The sequence below is a fragment of the Orcinus orca genome, chromosome 1, assembly GCF_937001465.1.
Source record: "Orcinus orca chromosome 1, mOrcOrc1.1, whole genome shotgun sequence".
Lineage (NCBI taxonomy): Eukaryota > Metazoa > Chordata > Mammalia > Artiodactyla > Delphinidae > Orcinus > Orcinus orca.
The window spans coordinates 9936921-9954152 of NC_064559.1; the positions used below are offsets into that span (position 1 = coordinate 9936921).

The following is a 17232-nucleotide window of genomic DNA, read 5'->3' on the forward strand; positions in this document are numbered from 1 at the left end:
GAATCCGCCTGCCAATGCAGGGGACGCGGGTTCAAGCCCTGGTCCAGGAAGATCCCACATGCCGCAGGGCAGCTAAGCCTGTGCACCACAACTACTGAGCCTGCGCTCTAGAGACCGTGCTCCACAACAAGAGAAGCCACCACAATGAGAAGCCCGTGCACCGAAACAAAGAGTAGCCCCCGCTCGCTGCAGCTAGAGAAAGCCTGTGCGCAGCAACGAAGACCCAACACAGCCAAAAATACAAAACAAAGCATTAAAAAATAATAATTAAAGTTAAATCTAGGGCTTCCCTGGTGGCACAGTGGTTGAGAGTCCGCCTGCTGATGCAGGGCACACGGGTTTGTGCCCCGGTCCGGGAAGATCCCACATGCCGCAGACCGGCTGGGCCTGTGAGCCACGGCCGCTGACCCTGCACGTCCGGAGCCTGTGCTCCGCAACGGGTGAGGCCACAACAGTGAGGGGCCTGCGTACCGCAAAAAAAAAAAAAAAAAATTTAAATCTAAAGATCCAAGCTAAGTGAAAAAAAATCACTGGGCTTAGAGTACAAGAGTTTGTTTCAAGATGTGGGTTTACCGTAGATCAATGAAGCTTAAGCTTCAGGGCCCCTCACTTGCACAGGCCACTTCCAAGGCCCTTGGAGAGGCCCTGGCAATATATTTACCAGATCAAATGTTTCTGTAAAAGTTTCTAAAGTAAGATATTTAAGACCACTGTCACATTGTATTCAGACTTCCATCACTTCTCTTCTGCATTAAGTGGTGCAGGAATGGCCACTGGCTTTTCTGAGACCTGACTAAGGGAACAATGATTGAATTAGGGATACATTTCATTTGGGTTTACTAGCGTGCATTTATGGTTTGCAGTCATTTCCGGCTACTGTTAAATTATTACTCACCGTGGGTGTAGGAATGGCTTTCTGGAATACACCTACTGCCCATTATGCCAGCTCAGCCAGCACCATGTCACAGAGGTGCAGGACTAGAGGGCAAAAGAACTCTGTGATGCCTGGCACAGGAATGTGATGCCATGGGCAGCAGAGGAGAAACAAGATTTGAAAGAAAAGGAGAAACTAGCCCATAGAAAATCCTTCCGACTGTCAGAAGTAAAAAATCCTTCCGACTCTAGTAGGGGATCAAATCTCTCAATGCTTAACCTAAAATAGAGGTTCTCACTCATCAGGAATCTAAGTAATGTCATATATACAATTATAAGTGCACCATACTTATTTTTGTTTGTATGGAATGGAATGGAATATATTAGAATTCTTGTATTTGTGGGACACAAACTTGCAGTTGTACTGTAGTGAGTCTCTATGTGAAGTCACATGTTTTATTCATCTTAATGGAGGAGATTCTGTCTTAACATAGCAGATAAATCTTGTCCTGAAAATCGCTGGAGATCCAGTAAAAACCAGGCAGAAAATTGCCATTGAAGCAGCCAGACAGTCCTGAAATAGTATAGCTCATATGTGAGAGAAACTTGACACGTTTTCCCAAATTTGACAATAACCCTAAACAAATACACAGTAATTCAGTAATAAGTTGTGAAGCTAAAATTTATAAGCAATTAATAATAAAAAAAGAAAGGATCACCATGCTAAAGACTGATTTTTCTATTTTCCTTATAGAAAACATTACAAAATAATTATCATAGGAAAAGCTGATCAAAAGTATACAGCCAAAAAGTGTGGGGAAAATTATCGTAACTGTTGCCCATAAAGTCTAAGAACACAGATAAATATACATAATGTTGTCAAGAGCTTTTTCAATCTTTAAAAAATAAATAAAATAATTATGTTCTGGATTTTTGGACGCCCTGTAGAAGTGTGTCAGACAGTTAATAAAAATTTTATGGTTATCTGTGTGATGTTTGTGAGTTTTGTTAAGTTTTCAAAATGTCACTTCTGAGTTCTTTCTCATTCTAAATATATATTCACTTTCCTACGTTTCTGCTCGTAATTTTTGCGTTTTTTACTTAATGAGGGCCCCACAAATTGTAGGAGCTTCAGTTCCCGAAAAAACCAGGATGTGCCCTTCCACGACAGTCTCAGAAGCCACGGAATTTCTCTGCAGCCTCAGTTTCTTCTTAAAAAAAAAAAAAGGCATTTGCTCGGCATTTCCTTAGAATTGCCAGAGTTCCGCCAACCACACAACTCTCTACCAATGCGGAGGGTCTGACCGGAGGGGTAGGGAGCTCACCAGCAGTCACCCTCCCGTCACAGACCTTACTCGGGGTCCTTCTGACCCCGCTCGGCCCCTCCCCTGCCGGACACCGCGAGCCGCCGGAAAGAACGGCGGGGCGGGGGCCGCTGGGCTGTAGTTCCCTCCCTCCGGGAGGAAAGAGGGCAGAAGGGGGACCGGGTGAAGGTGGGCACGGGGCGCTCGGGACCCGCGGGGCTAGGGGTCGGAGCGAGTGGTAGCAGAGCGGGGCCGACCGACGGATCGGGGGGGCGGGGCACCATGCCCGGGAGCCCTAGATTCTACTCAGCGGCGGAAGTTCCGGTGTCGGTAGGCGGAGGTCAGAGGTCAGCAGGAAGTCGATACGTGGCCACCGCCTGTCCCCGCCGAGGAGGCGCAGCAGGCGGAGATGGCGGCGGTGCTGAACGCAGAGCGACTCGAGGTGTCCGTCGACGGGCTCACACTAAGCCCGGACCCGGAGGAGCGGCCCGGCGCGGAGGGCGCCCCGCTGCTGCCGCCGCCGCTGCCGCCGCCCTCGCCTCCCGGGTCCCGCCAGGGCCCGGGCGCCGCAGGGGAGCAGCCGGAGCCCGGGGAGGCGGCGGCTGGGGGCGCGGCGGAGGAGGCGCGGCGGCTGGAGCAGCGCTGGGGCTTCGGCCTGGAGGAGCTGTATGGCCTGGCGCTGCGCTTCTTCAAAGGTGAGCCGAGCAGGCCCCACCCCCGCCGCCTCTGCCCCGCCCCGGGGAGACTGGACCCGTCTCGTCCTCACCCACCCGTGCGGGACCGCGGTGACCGGAGCTGGGGTCTGTCCTTGGGGTTACCCGAAGTTTGTCACTACCCGCTTGGCCACTAGGTCCCACCCGTAGGGGCCTGGAACCTTGGTTTATTAGTCCGGGTCCCGCCTCCCCGAGGTTACCGGGGCATCTTACCTGACTTAGCTTCTCGGTTTTCCAGGAGCCTGAGTGGAAGAATGAGCCATCTCTCTCTTTCCCAGAGGTTCCCGTTCTGGGATTTTTTTTTTTTTTAACTGTCGCATTCCTTTTCCTGTTTGTTATGGCTTGGCACGTCAGAACCACCGATTTTTGCCCTTTTTCCACAGTGGAAATCTTTTCATGGGTTTCATATATATACTTTCCATTCATTCTGGAGAGCTTAGGACTTGATCACCTGGCAGTACTGATGTGGCAGAGAGAAAGAAGTAAAGTATTAATCCCCCTTGGCTTGTCAAACTCTGAAGAGAAGGGATGCTCACTATGTAACTAGTAACTTCTAGATCGTTAAAATTTTACCTTATAAGCAATGTCCAAGAGTGAATTCTCAGATTAAGGCCTAAAAGTACCCTCTGTACTTCTCACAGAATTAATTGTAATAAATCTTGTCTTAGAGCTAGATTGTGGTGTGTGGGGTTTTTTTTGGTTTTTTTAATTGGGTGATTCACGTAGTCAGATGGTGGTGGTACCAGTCACATGACCTTGTCAGTGGGAAAAACTGATGAGAAGAGATACTTAGATCTTGTGGGGTAGATGAGCAAGGAGAAACATCAGCAAATGAAACTTTAGACGTGGTTGCTAGGTTCCGTATACATTCCAGAATAGCATATTTATGACACTTTTCCCAGAGGGAGTACCTTTTGGAATACATATTTTACTAGCTGAAGTTGAGTCGTTGAAAGTAGTGATACATTCGAAAGTTATTTGTTTTCTCTGAAAATGACTCTAATTGTGCAAACTAATGAAAGTCTTTTATAAATTTTCCAGAATATTTGGTCATTCCCCTTCATTGCATTTTTTATTAAAAAGTTTACCCTTGAAATATTCATCGTCATTGCATGATGAGTTCAGCTCTCCGTGCCAGCTTGGGGAATTGGTAATGGCTAATGGGTTTTGGATCACTTGACCCTTAGGTCACTGGCTTGAATTTAGAGTTTCCTGAGGTGATGATACCACTTATGTAAAAATCTGGTGGTTTCTGTACAATTCATATAACTACATTTTACTTAAAATTTTTATTCTTGGAACTTACTTTTCCGGTGTACAATAAGATTAAAGTATATTGTAGCAGAATAACATGTAAGAATAGAAAAGAATGAACTTCTAATACTAACTTTCACCATATAACTAACAAAAAAAAATGGATAATTTTATCTTCTGAGTCTGTCTTATTTGAAAATGGTAGTAATGTCTTCTTTGAAAGATTAAAACACTCTTCCCCCCCCCATTATTTATTTATTTATTTTGGCTGTGTTGGGTCTTCGTTGCTGCAGGCGGGCTTTCTCTAGTTGCGGTGAGAGGGGGCTACTCTTCCTTGTGGTATGCGGGCTTTTCATTGAGGTGGCTTCTCTTTGTTGCAGAGCACAGGCTCTAGGTGCACGGGCTTCAGCAGTTGTGGCTCGCGGACCCTAGAGCGCAGGCTCAGTAGTTGTGGCGCGTGGGCTTAGTTGCTCCGCGGCATGTGGGATCTTCCCAGACCAGGGCTCGAACCCATGTCCCCTGCGTTGGCGGGCAGATTCTTAACCACTGCACCACCAGGGAAGTCCCTAAAACACTCTTAATGTGCAGTAAATTTAGCATTGCTTGGGAGTCAGGAAGCTCTGGATTCCTTTTTTTGGGCTGTGCCGCGCAGCCTGCATGATCCCAGTTCCCCGACCAGGGATTGAACCTGGGTCACGGCAGTGAAAGCGCCAAGTCCTAACCACTGGACGTCCAGGGAATCCCTCTGGATTCTATTTACCATGTACTCCTAGACAATTAACGTTTGTCTTCCAGACTCAGTTTGTTTATATATAGAGATATAATATGGCTGGATTAAATGAAATTTGACATCTCAGATTTAAGGTTTAGTGCTCTAAACCTAACATTATCTTAACATGTTTGTTGAGTGGTAGGACTCCTAGGGGAACCTGTAATTTGGGACCTAGTTATCAGTCACCTTAAAGAAAAAAGCTACATTGATAGTTATGATTTACTAAGTTCCTAAGTTCTCAAAGCAATATCCAAGTACTTAAAAGGGGAAATAACAGTCTAGCAATCAAAAGCTCCCTTTCTGCATGTATCATTACATGTTAGCAATGAAGAAGCTATTAGTATATGAGGTTCCTGAGTTGGGGTTGGGGGGAAGGATCTAAAAACAGAAGAATTATGGAAAGTAGGGTGAGTCGAGTGTTGGCTGCCTTTGTTTTAATGTGTGAATTTTTCCAGCATAATACTTGGCATTTTTATCAGTCTTGCAAGGACTTTAATAAATCACTATTTTGTGGTTTTGTATCTCACATGAATTAGAAATAACATTACACTCTATCTTTTACTGTGGAATAAATATGAATCTTGAAAGCATGGGTATCTTTTTCCATTGAAAATAACTTGGATTGGGAATTAGGAACCCTGTTTCTCATTCTATCCCTGTCACAGTGATCATAGGCCAGTGACTGAACCCATTGTGTCAATTAGCTAACCCTCTTAGTTTTTGAAGATAAAAGTAAAATAATAGATGAAAATACTGGAAAATGTAAGTTAGCATTTTACCATCTAAGCTCCAGACATTGTTGAATCCTTTATTATGGATCAAGTTTTATATAAGGTTACCACTGTAAATGAATAGTATATTCCCTTTTGCTATTATGGAACTTAGAGTCCAAAAGAGGAGTTAAAGACCCAGTGGCAACTGCAATACAATGTGGAGGATCCAGAGAGCAAATGCCATTCCAGAGAAGGGGGAAGGCCAAGAGCCATGAAAGGGCAAGAAGTGTGTCGGGGAAATGGCAAATAGAAAGTAGGTACTGTAGTTTGATGGAGAGAGCTGGGAAGGTAAGTTGGTGTCAGATCCGTGGAAGGACTGGAATGCTATTGTAAATAGCCTTTTTGACAGCAGACAGTGAGGAACCATTGAAGGTTTTTAAAAGGAGGAGCAAAGTTGCCCAGTTCTACTTTAGGAAGATTAAGCTGGTTTCCTTATCTCTTTAGGTTAAGGAATGAATCAGCTGGCTTTATTGTAGCCTTTATACTTCTTGGATAGAGTTAACCTGGGGAGTTGTGTTTCAGTTTTTAGAGTTCTTGGCGGTGAGTTTTTCCTTCTCTAATACTTTGTTGCCTCACTCCATTAAGCTGGTAGATGGTTGCATTGATTTAAAATTCCAGAGTGATAATTGCCACCAGTTATTGAGCCAGATGTTCACTAAATATCAGGTACTATTTTGAGAGCTGTATATATACTGTTTTGTGTAATCCTCTACAAGCCCTTCAATGGGGGTGTTATCCTGGTTTCTTAGTTGAGAAACTTGCCCTATAGGCCCGTTAGTTACCAGTAGTAAGAGGCAGAGTGGGTCCTGGGTCTGTCTGATTCCAAAGGCAGTTCTTCCCACTATAGGAGATGAAAAGCAAATAGGAACCTTGCTTTTTGATGGTGTTCCTAGGAAAATATTCAAAACTACCTACCTTGTTGCCTTATCACGTTTTAGAACTTCTTTAATATATTTGCTTGAAAATATTAAGAGCTAATGGAAAGATATTGTTTTTCTGCTCATGGTCACTTTATCGAGAATCTCTTCAGAGATCTGGAAAGGTAAAGTGTGGGAGAATCATCTGCTCTCAATTCCTACATAACATTGTTACCCAGTTTCCAATTTTGGTTGTTATGAAAAAATCCCCTCCAAAGGACTGAAGTAAATGTGCCCATCAAAAATATTGATAAATGCTAAATCTCATTGCTACTAATACATTATTAGACCTTTTGAGAGGCCTGCATTTAGCCAACATAATGATTGTGTTTTACTCTTGGTAAATTGAAAATGGATGTGTGATTCATTAGCAATTGAAAAATGGTAATATTCTAATTGTCTTTCCTTCACTGTAATACTTTTCCTCACATGCTGTTTGGTTTGGGGTACAGCTTAAATAAGAAAGAAAAGATAAATGCTTCTTTCCCATTATTAGGTTTCAAAATAATGAGTTGTCTCCCTTAGCAGCCTCAAAAGGTGACAGTTTTCAAAATGTTATATACTCATGCATGTAAACCTTTTTTTTTTTTTTTTTAACTTAGGCTCTTATTATTGAGGCTCAAATTGTATGATCTTTAGCAAGTGGTGGCCTCTTAAGATTGGCTCCTAAGTTCCTTTGACATGACTAGTAGTCTTCTATAGCTTCCTTGGTATCTGGTATGATGAGATGTTCCAGATTCATCGTATACATTTCCTGCCTCCATAGGAATCAGCCATTTCTCCAAAGAGACATGGTTCCTTTAGTGGGAAGTGACATTTGAAGAGCCGTAATCTAGGTGTTAGCAGTGGACGCTCATTGCTACTGGATTGGTCGTTATTTCAGTAGACAGATCTAGGGTGTGTGTGTGTGAGGGGAGTGATAAGTTTTTGAGGGTGTGATATGTGAAAGGAAGCTGTAGTTGAATTTGGAGGAACTTAAGTCTAGGACTCAGTTTCTCTGTGGAATTGTTAATGAATTTCCACTAGCATTGCTGTAGATTACACTGTGTTATGTTGCTGATAGCAGAGAAGCAATCACATGTACATACTGAATAGTTCCATTTCCTTTTGTCCTCTTGAAACATATGCATCTCCAAGAACTTTTATAAATGGCTCCATTAATGTTTTAAAATACTGTACAACTGTAATTTATTCTTTGGTAACATAATAATTAGTGTGCGCCTCCTGGACTTAAGTGGACTAGCTTCAGATAATTTCAAGTTTAATTGTTACTATTGAATATCTATTAAATTTTGAGTTTATTTTTCCCTTCTTTCTTTATTGTCTTTATCTTTAGGTATACATGTGTAGCGTAGGAGGATGTAATAGACCTAAGAGACACTTATAAGAAAGAAAATTATAGCCGCCAAGAATAGTAATGCCTTTTAAACATCTGCTTTTTTAATTTGCTATTTCATATTAGATTTGAGCTGAACTAAAATTTTCCTTTGAATACTGGATTCAAGGATATGTTTATATATGTGTATTTTTTGTATATATTTTTGTATATGTGTATATTTTAGTGTAACTGATTTAACATTTGCCTGAGGCCTCCCCTTTATTTACTGCACGTGCAGAAAAGTATATAAATCATAAATGGTGCTTGATGAATTTTTACAAAGTGAGTACACTTTGGTAACCAACAACCAGAAGGAGGTAATGTTTACTTTTATCAGTTAGCTAAAACGAGAGCTACTCTGGCTCAGTATTTAGGAAGTTGAGTTCTGGAGTGAACACTACCTGGGGTACTTTTTCCTAGTTTTGCCACTCAGTTGTTTAAAATCTGCCTTCCTTTACTCAAATTGTTGTAAGAATTATAAGAATTGTGTGTATATATATATATATATATATATATATATATATATACTCTTAGCAGAGTACCTAGCAATTGGTATTCTGTGACTGCTTATGTTGTTGAAGAGGAGAGATTACCAAGAATTTATTAGAGAGTGTGTTGAATTAATGGGGGGGGGATCAACTTTTATTAAGCACTTTGTACATGCTAGACAGTTTCCAGAGTTTCATACTCATTATGAAATACTGCATTTATTATACTTTCTTATAAGTAGTATAAGAACGTATCAGTTTATTTCTCAATTGAACATGGACGAGATGTGGTTTTAATTTTAATATTTCTAGAAGATGGATTTTATTCAAAGTGTATTCTCTGCCAGGCAACAGTGATAGGGCCATGAAAGAAAACAGATTTGAGCTTAGGCTGCTTTGGGGGAAATTCTGTATCTGCAATGAGAGAAGGGGGAGGTGGTCCTGCTATCTTCCACACAGTTCAGACAGTCCCTGGACACTGCTTTCAGTTTGAGGCATCATTCTTTAGGGTTAAAGACAAAATGGAGCTCATTCAGAAGAGAGCAACTTGTATTGTGTGGGAATTCGAATCCCTGCCATCATTATCATAATAGCTGCTGTTTAATGAGTGTCTGCTCTACTCAGGCACTGTATCAAGACTTTGGAACACATTATTTCTAACCCTCACAAGAAATGTGAGAAGTTATTATCTCCATTTTATTGATAGCAAAACTGAGGCTAAGAAAGGTTATCTGTGTCTGTGTTATATACTTAGTATAATAGCAGAGCTGGGTCTTTAGGAGGTATGTATGAGTGAATAAGCTGGGAATATTTAGCCTAAAGAATAGAGAACTCAGGGCAAATATGATGTACAGTATTTTGTGGCTTTTTTTGAGGTCTGATCTGTTAGATGTGTTTTATTTAATGCCAAGGACTAGAAATAGACCCTGTGGATAAAATTGAGACAGATCTACTCAGAATAAAGACCTAAAATAAAAATCACAGCTATCCAAACATGGAATAGGCTGTTTGAGACAATGAATTCCCATCACCAGGAAGTGTTCAAGCATACGTTAGCAGTAACTAGGTGGGTATGCTTTGATTTCTTTATCTTAATCTTTTATGTATCTACTTCAGGTTTTTTCTTTGTTGTTACCGTGCGGCTTATATAATATAGTTATACTATAAAATACTATACTGTAGTATAAAAATATAGGTTAAACTGATGACTTCCATAGCATACAGTAACTCTGTTCTTTCACTTCTCCCTCCCTCACATTTTAGACTATTGATGTTACAATATACACCTTTTTATATAGTGTGTCCAGTAACAAATTATTGTAGAGCAAGTGGTTATGTAGAGAGGATTTGAACTTTGGTTGTGCAGTTCAGTCGTCTATCTTTAATATCCTTTCCAACCCATAGATTTTATTGGCTTTCATTTCATCAAATAAAGGCTAGAAGGAACATTGAAATAATTTGTTACCTTCCTCTATCTTCACCTCCAGAGAGAAGAGAAAAATATTTCTCAGTAAACTTACTCTGACAGTTGACATGTGAGACTAATAACCTTTTGTTTAATTAATTTCAGATGGAAGGGTAATCTTTCAGAGCTTTGGGCTTGGTAACTGTGATTATAACGCTATTATCAAATTATTTATGCTGTCTTACTAGAACTGTAAAGTTAGATACTTATGAATTTAATAGAAATGTAATCTAGAAGCCATTTCTCTCTTTATTGGGAAAATGTGTTACCACAAATTTAGTGGCTTAAAGCAACACATACTGTTTTATAGTTCTGGAGGTTAGAAGCTCAAAATGGGTCTCACGGGGTTAGAATCCAGGTGTCAGCAGAGCTCTGTTCCTTCTGGAGGCTCTAGGGGAGAATCTGTTGCCTTTTCCAGCTTCGGGAGGCCAGCTGCATGCTTTGGCTTGTGGCCCCTTCCTCCACCTTCAAAGCTAGCAGCATAACATCTTCAAATCTCCGTCTGACTCTTCTTGCTCTCCCTCCATTTATAAGGACTCTTGTGATTACTTTGGGCCCACGTGGGTAGTCCAGAATAAGGTCAGCTGCAATCTTAATTCCCCTTTTTCCTGTAACCTAACATATTCACTGGGATATAGATTCTGAGGATTAGATGTGGATATCTTTGGGGGGGTAGTATTACTATGCCTACCACATGTTATAATGTCTTCTGAGCTGATTACTGAAATTGAGCATATGAGTTTACTCCTTTTACCTTTTTATCAAAGTGAAAACCAAGGCAATTTAAAAGGTCAAGTTGTGCTATAATATTTATAAGGAAAAATAGCCAACTCCGTCTCTCTTTTTTCCCATCTCCAAGACCTTCTCCCCCAAGGCAACCACTTTCCATTATTTTAACTGTTTCTTCTGGTATTTGTCTCCATTTTCCTGCTGCTTCTTTTAATTTATTAATTATTATTATTTAAATATTTATTTATTTGGCAGCATCAGGTCTTACTTGTGGCACGAGGGATCTAGTTCCCTGACCAGGGATCAAACCCAGGCTCCCTGCACTGGGAATGTGGAGTCTGGACCACTAGGGAAGTCCCTGCTTCTTTAATTAAAAAAAAAAAAAAAAGAAAGAAAGAAAAAGAAAAAAGTAGCTTATACATGTATGCCTCTCTTTTCCTTCTTCCCAAATTCTTAATTTTATAATATCACATTTGTGATTAAATCAGTGTCAGTTGTTTCTATTTGTGTTATTCATACCTGAGACAGATCATGTACTTTGATTATATTTTGGTTCTTATGCAAACTCTTTGTCTTTTGTGTAGTTAGAGGTAATTATCATTTTTTTCTCTGTCCTCAGGTAAACTCTTTTTTTTAAGAGACATCTCTCCTAGATATCCTTAAATTTTTGATTCAGTCTTAGCTTTCTACCATGTGAGTCTCTGCCCACTGTCATCCTGAAAATTACCTTCAACTCTCTGTGGTGTTGGAATTCCTTCTCCTGGATTTCCTGATTTTCTTTTAGACTTTCTCTTTTCCTGTTGGAAATTTCTTTCAGCCTTTTTTTTTTCCCCCATGTTGGGAGCTCTCTCAAATGTCCGGTGATCCTTGGGTATTCATTCTTGTTAAAGGGTGAGGCACTGGAGAGCCAATTGTAACCTTGAGTACAAGCTTTTATTGTAGGTAATGAGGCAGAAGTTTCATCGGGGAACCATCGACATCAGTGTCTTTCAAACTAGTACGTGTAAGTCTTTTCTTTTGTGCCAGTTTTTCATGAAAATATTCCTGTCTCCTGCCTGGAGTGTATGAATCTAGTTTGCCAGCATTTAGGCACTAGACAGGAGAAGGGAGGGTGGGTGGAAGTTGTTTACCATTTACCAGCATAACTTTCATTTCATTTCTCTTTTTAGTCCTGCAGTTCACTCTCAGGCTGGTGTTCTCCTATCTGGAGTATCTGTGATTCGTGTTCTCTAGTGTACACATCCAGACCTCTGCTAAGTAGGGGCAAGGTAGCCATCTGCCTGCTTGGGATTGCCAAACAAAATGGGAGGTAGGGGTACCTGCTTTTTAGATAGTTTTTATTTATATACATATATATATATGTGTGTGTATTTATTTGTTTGTTTGTTTTACTTCCTGGCCACGCCCCGAGGCATGTGGGATCTTAGTTCCCCAGCCAAGAACGAATCCGAGCCCCCTGTATTAGAAGCGTGGAGTCTTAACCACTGGACTGCCAGGGAGGTCCCTAGATAGTTTTTAAACCAAAACCCCCATTTTTATCTAGACTTCAGCTTTTAAAGAACCTGGTACCTTCAATTCCCGAGCCTTTCCAGGGTTCTCTGAATTGGCTTCCTTTTTCCTTTTAGTGGGGTTTCATTGAGGATCAGATGTAATTGTGTGTGTTCAGTTCACCATGTTTAACTGGAAGTTGAATTTTATGTTTTCAATCCTTTTAATTATATTCGAATTTTTAAAATATTTAGAAATCATTTGGCTTTTGCATTTATTTCTTCCTTTAGTCCAGGGTCAGTAAACATTTTCAGTAAAGGGGCAGATAGTAAATATTTTAGGCATTAAGGACCGTATATGGTCTGTGTTCATATTCTTTGTTTTTTGTTTGTCTATTTCTGCTTGTTGTTTAACAATTCTTAAAAAAGATAAAAAACATTCTTAGCTCACAGGCCTTAAAAAACAACTGTGGGCAGAATTGGTCTAGTTTGCCAATCCCTGCTTTAGTCTGTCTCCTTTAGGTAAAATAGATTTTTAACCTGACTTTTGGTCTTCAATTTTATAGAAAATAAACTTTTTAATATAATTGTTGCTGGACAGATGCCAACAAGTGATCCCTTTTAGTCCATTTTGAAAGTGGCTAGCTCTGTACGCACGCTTCTCCAGGTAGTAGCGATGGTCATTTCCTGCCTTTCATTGATGTGTTTTCACACACTTGCATCTGAAAAATAGCTCTGCCGCATCTTTCCAGCATAATTTATATTTGTCTTTTTTTGTTGCCATAGAAAGTGCTTTTCCAAATTGATTGAATTTAATGACTTTGTACTAATTAACTCTGTAAGTGCAGGGACCGAGGATGATGCCTCTCTTCCTTACCGGTAGGACTGAAAGAGCTTTCCTTTGGGAATGTGGTCTTGGCTAAAGATCTTTGAGTTTCAGCAGGGCTTTTCTGTCTATTGCAGTTATGGTAGTTATAACTTCTTTCCTGCTAACTACGTTTAATGCCCTTGGAACCAGAAATAATTTTAGGAGAGGGAATTCCCTGGCTGTTCAGTGGTTGGGACTTGGTGCTTTCACTGCCAGGGCCTGGGTTCGATCCCTGGTCAGGGAACTAAGATCCCACAAGTCGTGAAACAAGGCCAAGTTAAAAAACAATAATAATAATAAATAAAATATATTTTTTAAAAAAGAAATAATTTAGGAGAAAATTATTCTCATCTAACGCAGAAAAACTAAATAAAACAAACCTTCGTGGTGTGTGAACTAGAGCCATCTGAAGAGTAGGAGAGAAGTAACTTTTTTGTGATACTATAATAGTCTGCCTAATGATATTGATTGTGAAGGGTTTTCATTTTCTGTTTTCGTTGAAGTTTAGAATGTCAACATGATGTGGGCTGTCCTGTACTAAAGGTGGTTGGGATTCTTAGTATATCCTTCTGGTTTTGTATATTCCTCAGGAGAGAATAATTGATCTGTTAATCTCATCCCAAAGGCTGAAAAATAAGTTGCCTTGACTTTTTAAAAAGGTTTGTTAAAAAAGAAAAAAAGCATATGTGTATTTGATATAAAAGTACATATGCACATTGGAAATCTGTGGAAATAATAAATGAATAAAGAAAAAATCTGTAATCCAATCTTTCAGAAATAATTATTAGTATTAACATTTTGGTGTGTTTCCATTTCTTTGGTTTGTATGTGTGTGTGTGTGTGTAAGACAGATTTAGTTCCCAGCTAGAATAATGATGAATAAATTGAAGATTCAGTAATACGTATTAAAGGAAGGATTATAGAGCAAGTCTTAAAACTAGCAAATGCATAAAAGATTCTATGGAAAGGCCAGTAAAATTCGCAAGATTGGATGTACTGTTTTGCTCATTTTCACAGAACTTGACCTGTACAGTCAGTTTCTTCTTTAGAGAGATTTGTTGGGTGTGGTTTTGGTGTGGTGAGTGCCTGTTTACAAAGCGTGTGCTTAGTGCTGGCATTCATGGTGGTGAACAAATTTATGTGAGTGCTTGACAGAAACTTACACTTAAAAACATATTCCCCTTTTGAAAAATTAATTCTGTCAGGCATAAAAAGGGCAGATGTTAAAATGACATCCAAAAATCCTGAAACCCCCCCTCCCTCTGTTGATGAGTCACCTTTTAGGGTCAAGGTTAGCCTAACACCTTGCTGAATAACGGGTACAGTTTCCTTGTTGACTCACCCTCTCCCATGGTCCCCGATTCTAGTTTGAAATAAAGGAGCAAATTTATCACCTCATAAGAAATGGACCCTCCCTCCATTAGAATAACTTTATAGTAGTCATATTTTTAAAATATTTTTTTCATACCCACTAGTCCTATCTGTTAGCTTCAGATCATCTCCCTAAAGCAAATAAGAATTCTTGTGTGTGTATGTTTGAAAATTGCTGTATTACATGACTACTCAGAAAAGTGTTTGGTCTTCCAGTGAATAAAGTTTCCATCTGACTTTATCTTTATTGACGTTTATTTGGGTCAAAGCAACCACTTTCATAGAATTTAGACTTTTTTTTTTAAAGGAAAAAACAAAACAAAATCTCAGGGATCCTGATTGAACAAAACAAGGAAGTTATATTCTGCTATGCACTCTACCTCCACTGTTTCCCAGGCTCACTACACCTATTTTTTTCTTGAATGACCAGCAGCATATTTTTCTTTTATAAGGCTCAAGATAAAATGAATAGTTAGGTTGATGCCTTTTTGGTTTTAAAAAACAAAAACTTTCTAAATAATAATCTTTCAATTAATAGGCTAAGATCAAGGTTGGAGCTGTTTTTCAGATCATCACTTTTGGGGGAAGTAAGAAGAAAGTTGTCTGTGCTATGTTTCTCTGAGACATAATTAGCATAAGAAAACTTTTGGTGATTAGTATGTACAAAATTAAGGTAGATGGTAAAGGAAGCTTATGGGCATCTTTAAAATTGGAGAAAGGCTTTTTGGTAAAAAGTTGCCACTATTGTTTCACATTTTTTAGCACCCTAACATCTTAGAATACAGAGTTCTGATAAGCTAATTTTGTAAGAAAAATCTTAACTGTAATTTTTAAAAAGAAAGATCTATATGTGTAATCACCCATTTTTACATAGTTATAAACCTAGTATCTAATTTTTATTCTACTTATTTAAATTAATACATCATAAATATATTCTCTAAAATGCTAAAAAGCCCTTATATTGTTATTTTAATAGCTGTATAATCTATTCAGTGGATTACTATAAGCATTGCGTTATTGTTGAATAATTAGGTTTTTAATTTTAAATAATGCAGCAGTGAACAGGTATAACACCGTGTTTCTTGCTAAGATAATTGTTCAAGGCTGTATTTAGAAAAGATTCATTGGGAAGTGAATGAAATAAGGAGCACCTCTTTTAGACTTGTTGGGTTTTATTTTTTATTTATTTTTTTAAAATTAACTAATTTATTTATTTTTGGCTCTGTTGGGTCTTTGTTGCCGCACACAGGCTTTCTCTAGTTGTGTCTAGCAGGGGCTACTCTTTGTTGCAGTGCGAGGGCTTCTCATTGCTGTGGCTTCTCGTTGTGGAGCATGGGCTCTAGACACATGAGCTTCAGTAGTTGTGGCACACGGGCTCAGTAGTTGTGGCTCACAAGCTCTAGAGCACAGGCTTAGTAGTTGTGGCACACAGGCTTAGTTGCTCTGCAGCATGTGGGATCTTCCCGGACCAGGGCTCGAATCCGTGTCCCCTGCATTGGCAGGCGGCTTCTTAACCACTGCGCCACTAGGGAAGTCCCTAGGCTTGTTGTGTTTTACATGAAAGATAATGTAAAGATGTATTTCGGTTTTGTAAGCTCTCATCTGTTTTGCTTTATTTTGATTATATACTATGTTCGAATTAAATGTAACTACTGGCCCAACCTAAAGAGTTGGAACAAGTCATCTTATTACCTCTGACATAATTTTATTTTTTCCTTAACTCTAAAATAATTGTTCCTTTATCTCAATATAATTTTTAATAATTTGTTTACAGTATATATATATACCTGAAATATGCACCTAAACACAATTATATACTGTATTGCCAAGCTATACATTTTTAATTGAGGTCAGTAGTTTGTAAACTCCAGGAGGGCTATGAATCCTCGTGTCTAGCACAATGATTTGCGTACAAGGGCTCAATAAATATTTATTAAGTTGAATGAATGAATGTAAAAAAGGGCTTATAATTTCCATCATTGATTGAAATAGACTTCTAAGAGTTAGATTTTAAAATAAGGATTGCGTTTTAGTTGGTAAATATAGACCTATGGATAATTCTGTTCTAAAAGCTTTAGAGGAAATTCCTACTCTTCGTGCTAATTGTTTAGTGATACTGTTTGCTCAGTAGCAAAGACAGATGGCAGGTCCGCAGGTTTCTGAGTTGTTTTGATTTTTATTACATAAGTAAGGTCAGTGCCACAGTTTTGTCTTTTTTCCAAATATTACATGAATTCGTTCTTGTTGAAAAAAATGCAGATAGAAGTACGTATGTATAATTCTTTTCAGTTCCCACCCACAGTTTTGCCAATCACTTCCCCAGAGGCAGTACCTCTTAACAGTTTAGTTTGTTCTTCCACATATTTTCCTTTGAAAGATTAAAATGTTTCTAGTTTTGGGACTTCCCTGGCAGTCTGGGGGTTAAGACTCCACACTCCCAGGGCAGGGGACACGGGTTCGATCCCTGGTCTGGGAGCTGAGATCCCATATGCCGCACGGTGTGGCCTAAAGAAAAAAAAAACTATAAAATGTTTCCAGTTTTCAATTTTCTGATCACCACTCCTGATCTTAGCCCCCTCCCACTTTCTCATTCTTATCTTTTTAGTGTGACTCCTTCTAGATCTTTTTCTTTGCATTTACATTCATATAAATGTACCTATAGAATATATATGTGGTATGTTGAGATGATGTATTTCATCAATTCTAAGACTTACTATTATTTAAGAAAGAAAAACTTGTTTAAGTAATTTAAGAAAGAAAAACTGCCAATGATAACTGTAAAATACAATAGATTGTAAAAGCTAGTCTGATTTTAGAGATGTTAAAGTGTGGGTAGCAGA

At 39.3% G+C, this 17232-nt stretch overlaps 1 protein-coding gene across 1 annotated transcript in view; it reads left to right on the forward strand.

Annotated features, from left to right (window-relative positions):
• The first annotated feature begins 2519 nt into the window (after window positions 1-2519).
• ACBD3 (acyl-CoA binding domain containing 3) overlaps window positions 2520-17232 on the forward strand; it is a 34224-nt gene continuing 19511 nt past the window's right edge. The window contains exon 1 of the mRNA XM_004270980.3: window positions 2520-2872. Coding sequence (XP_004271028.1) covers window positions 2587-2872 — 286 coding nt within the window. The 5' untranslated portion in view covers window positions 2520-2586. The remainder of the gene's footprint in view (window positions 2873-17232) is intronic.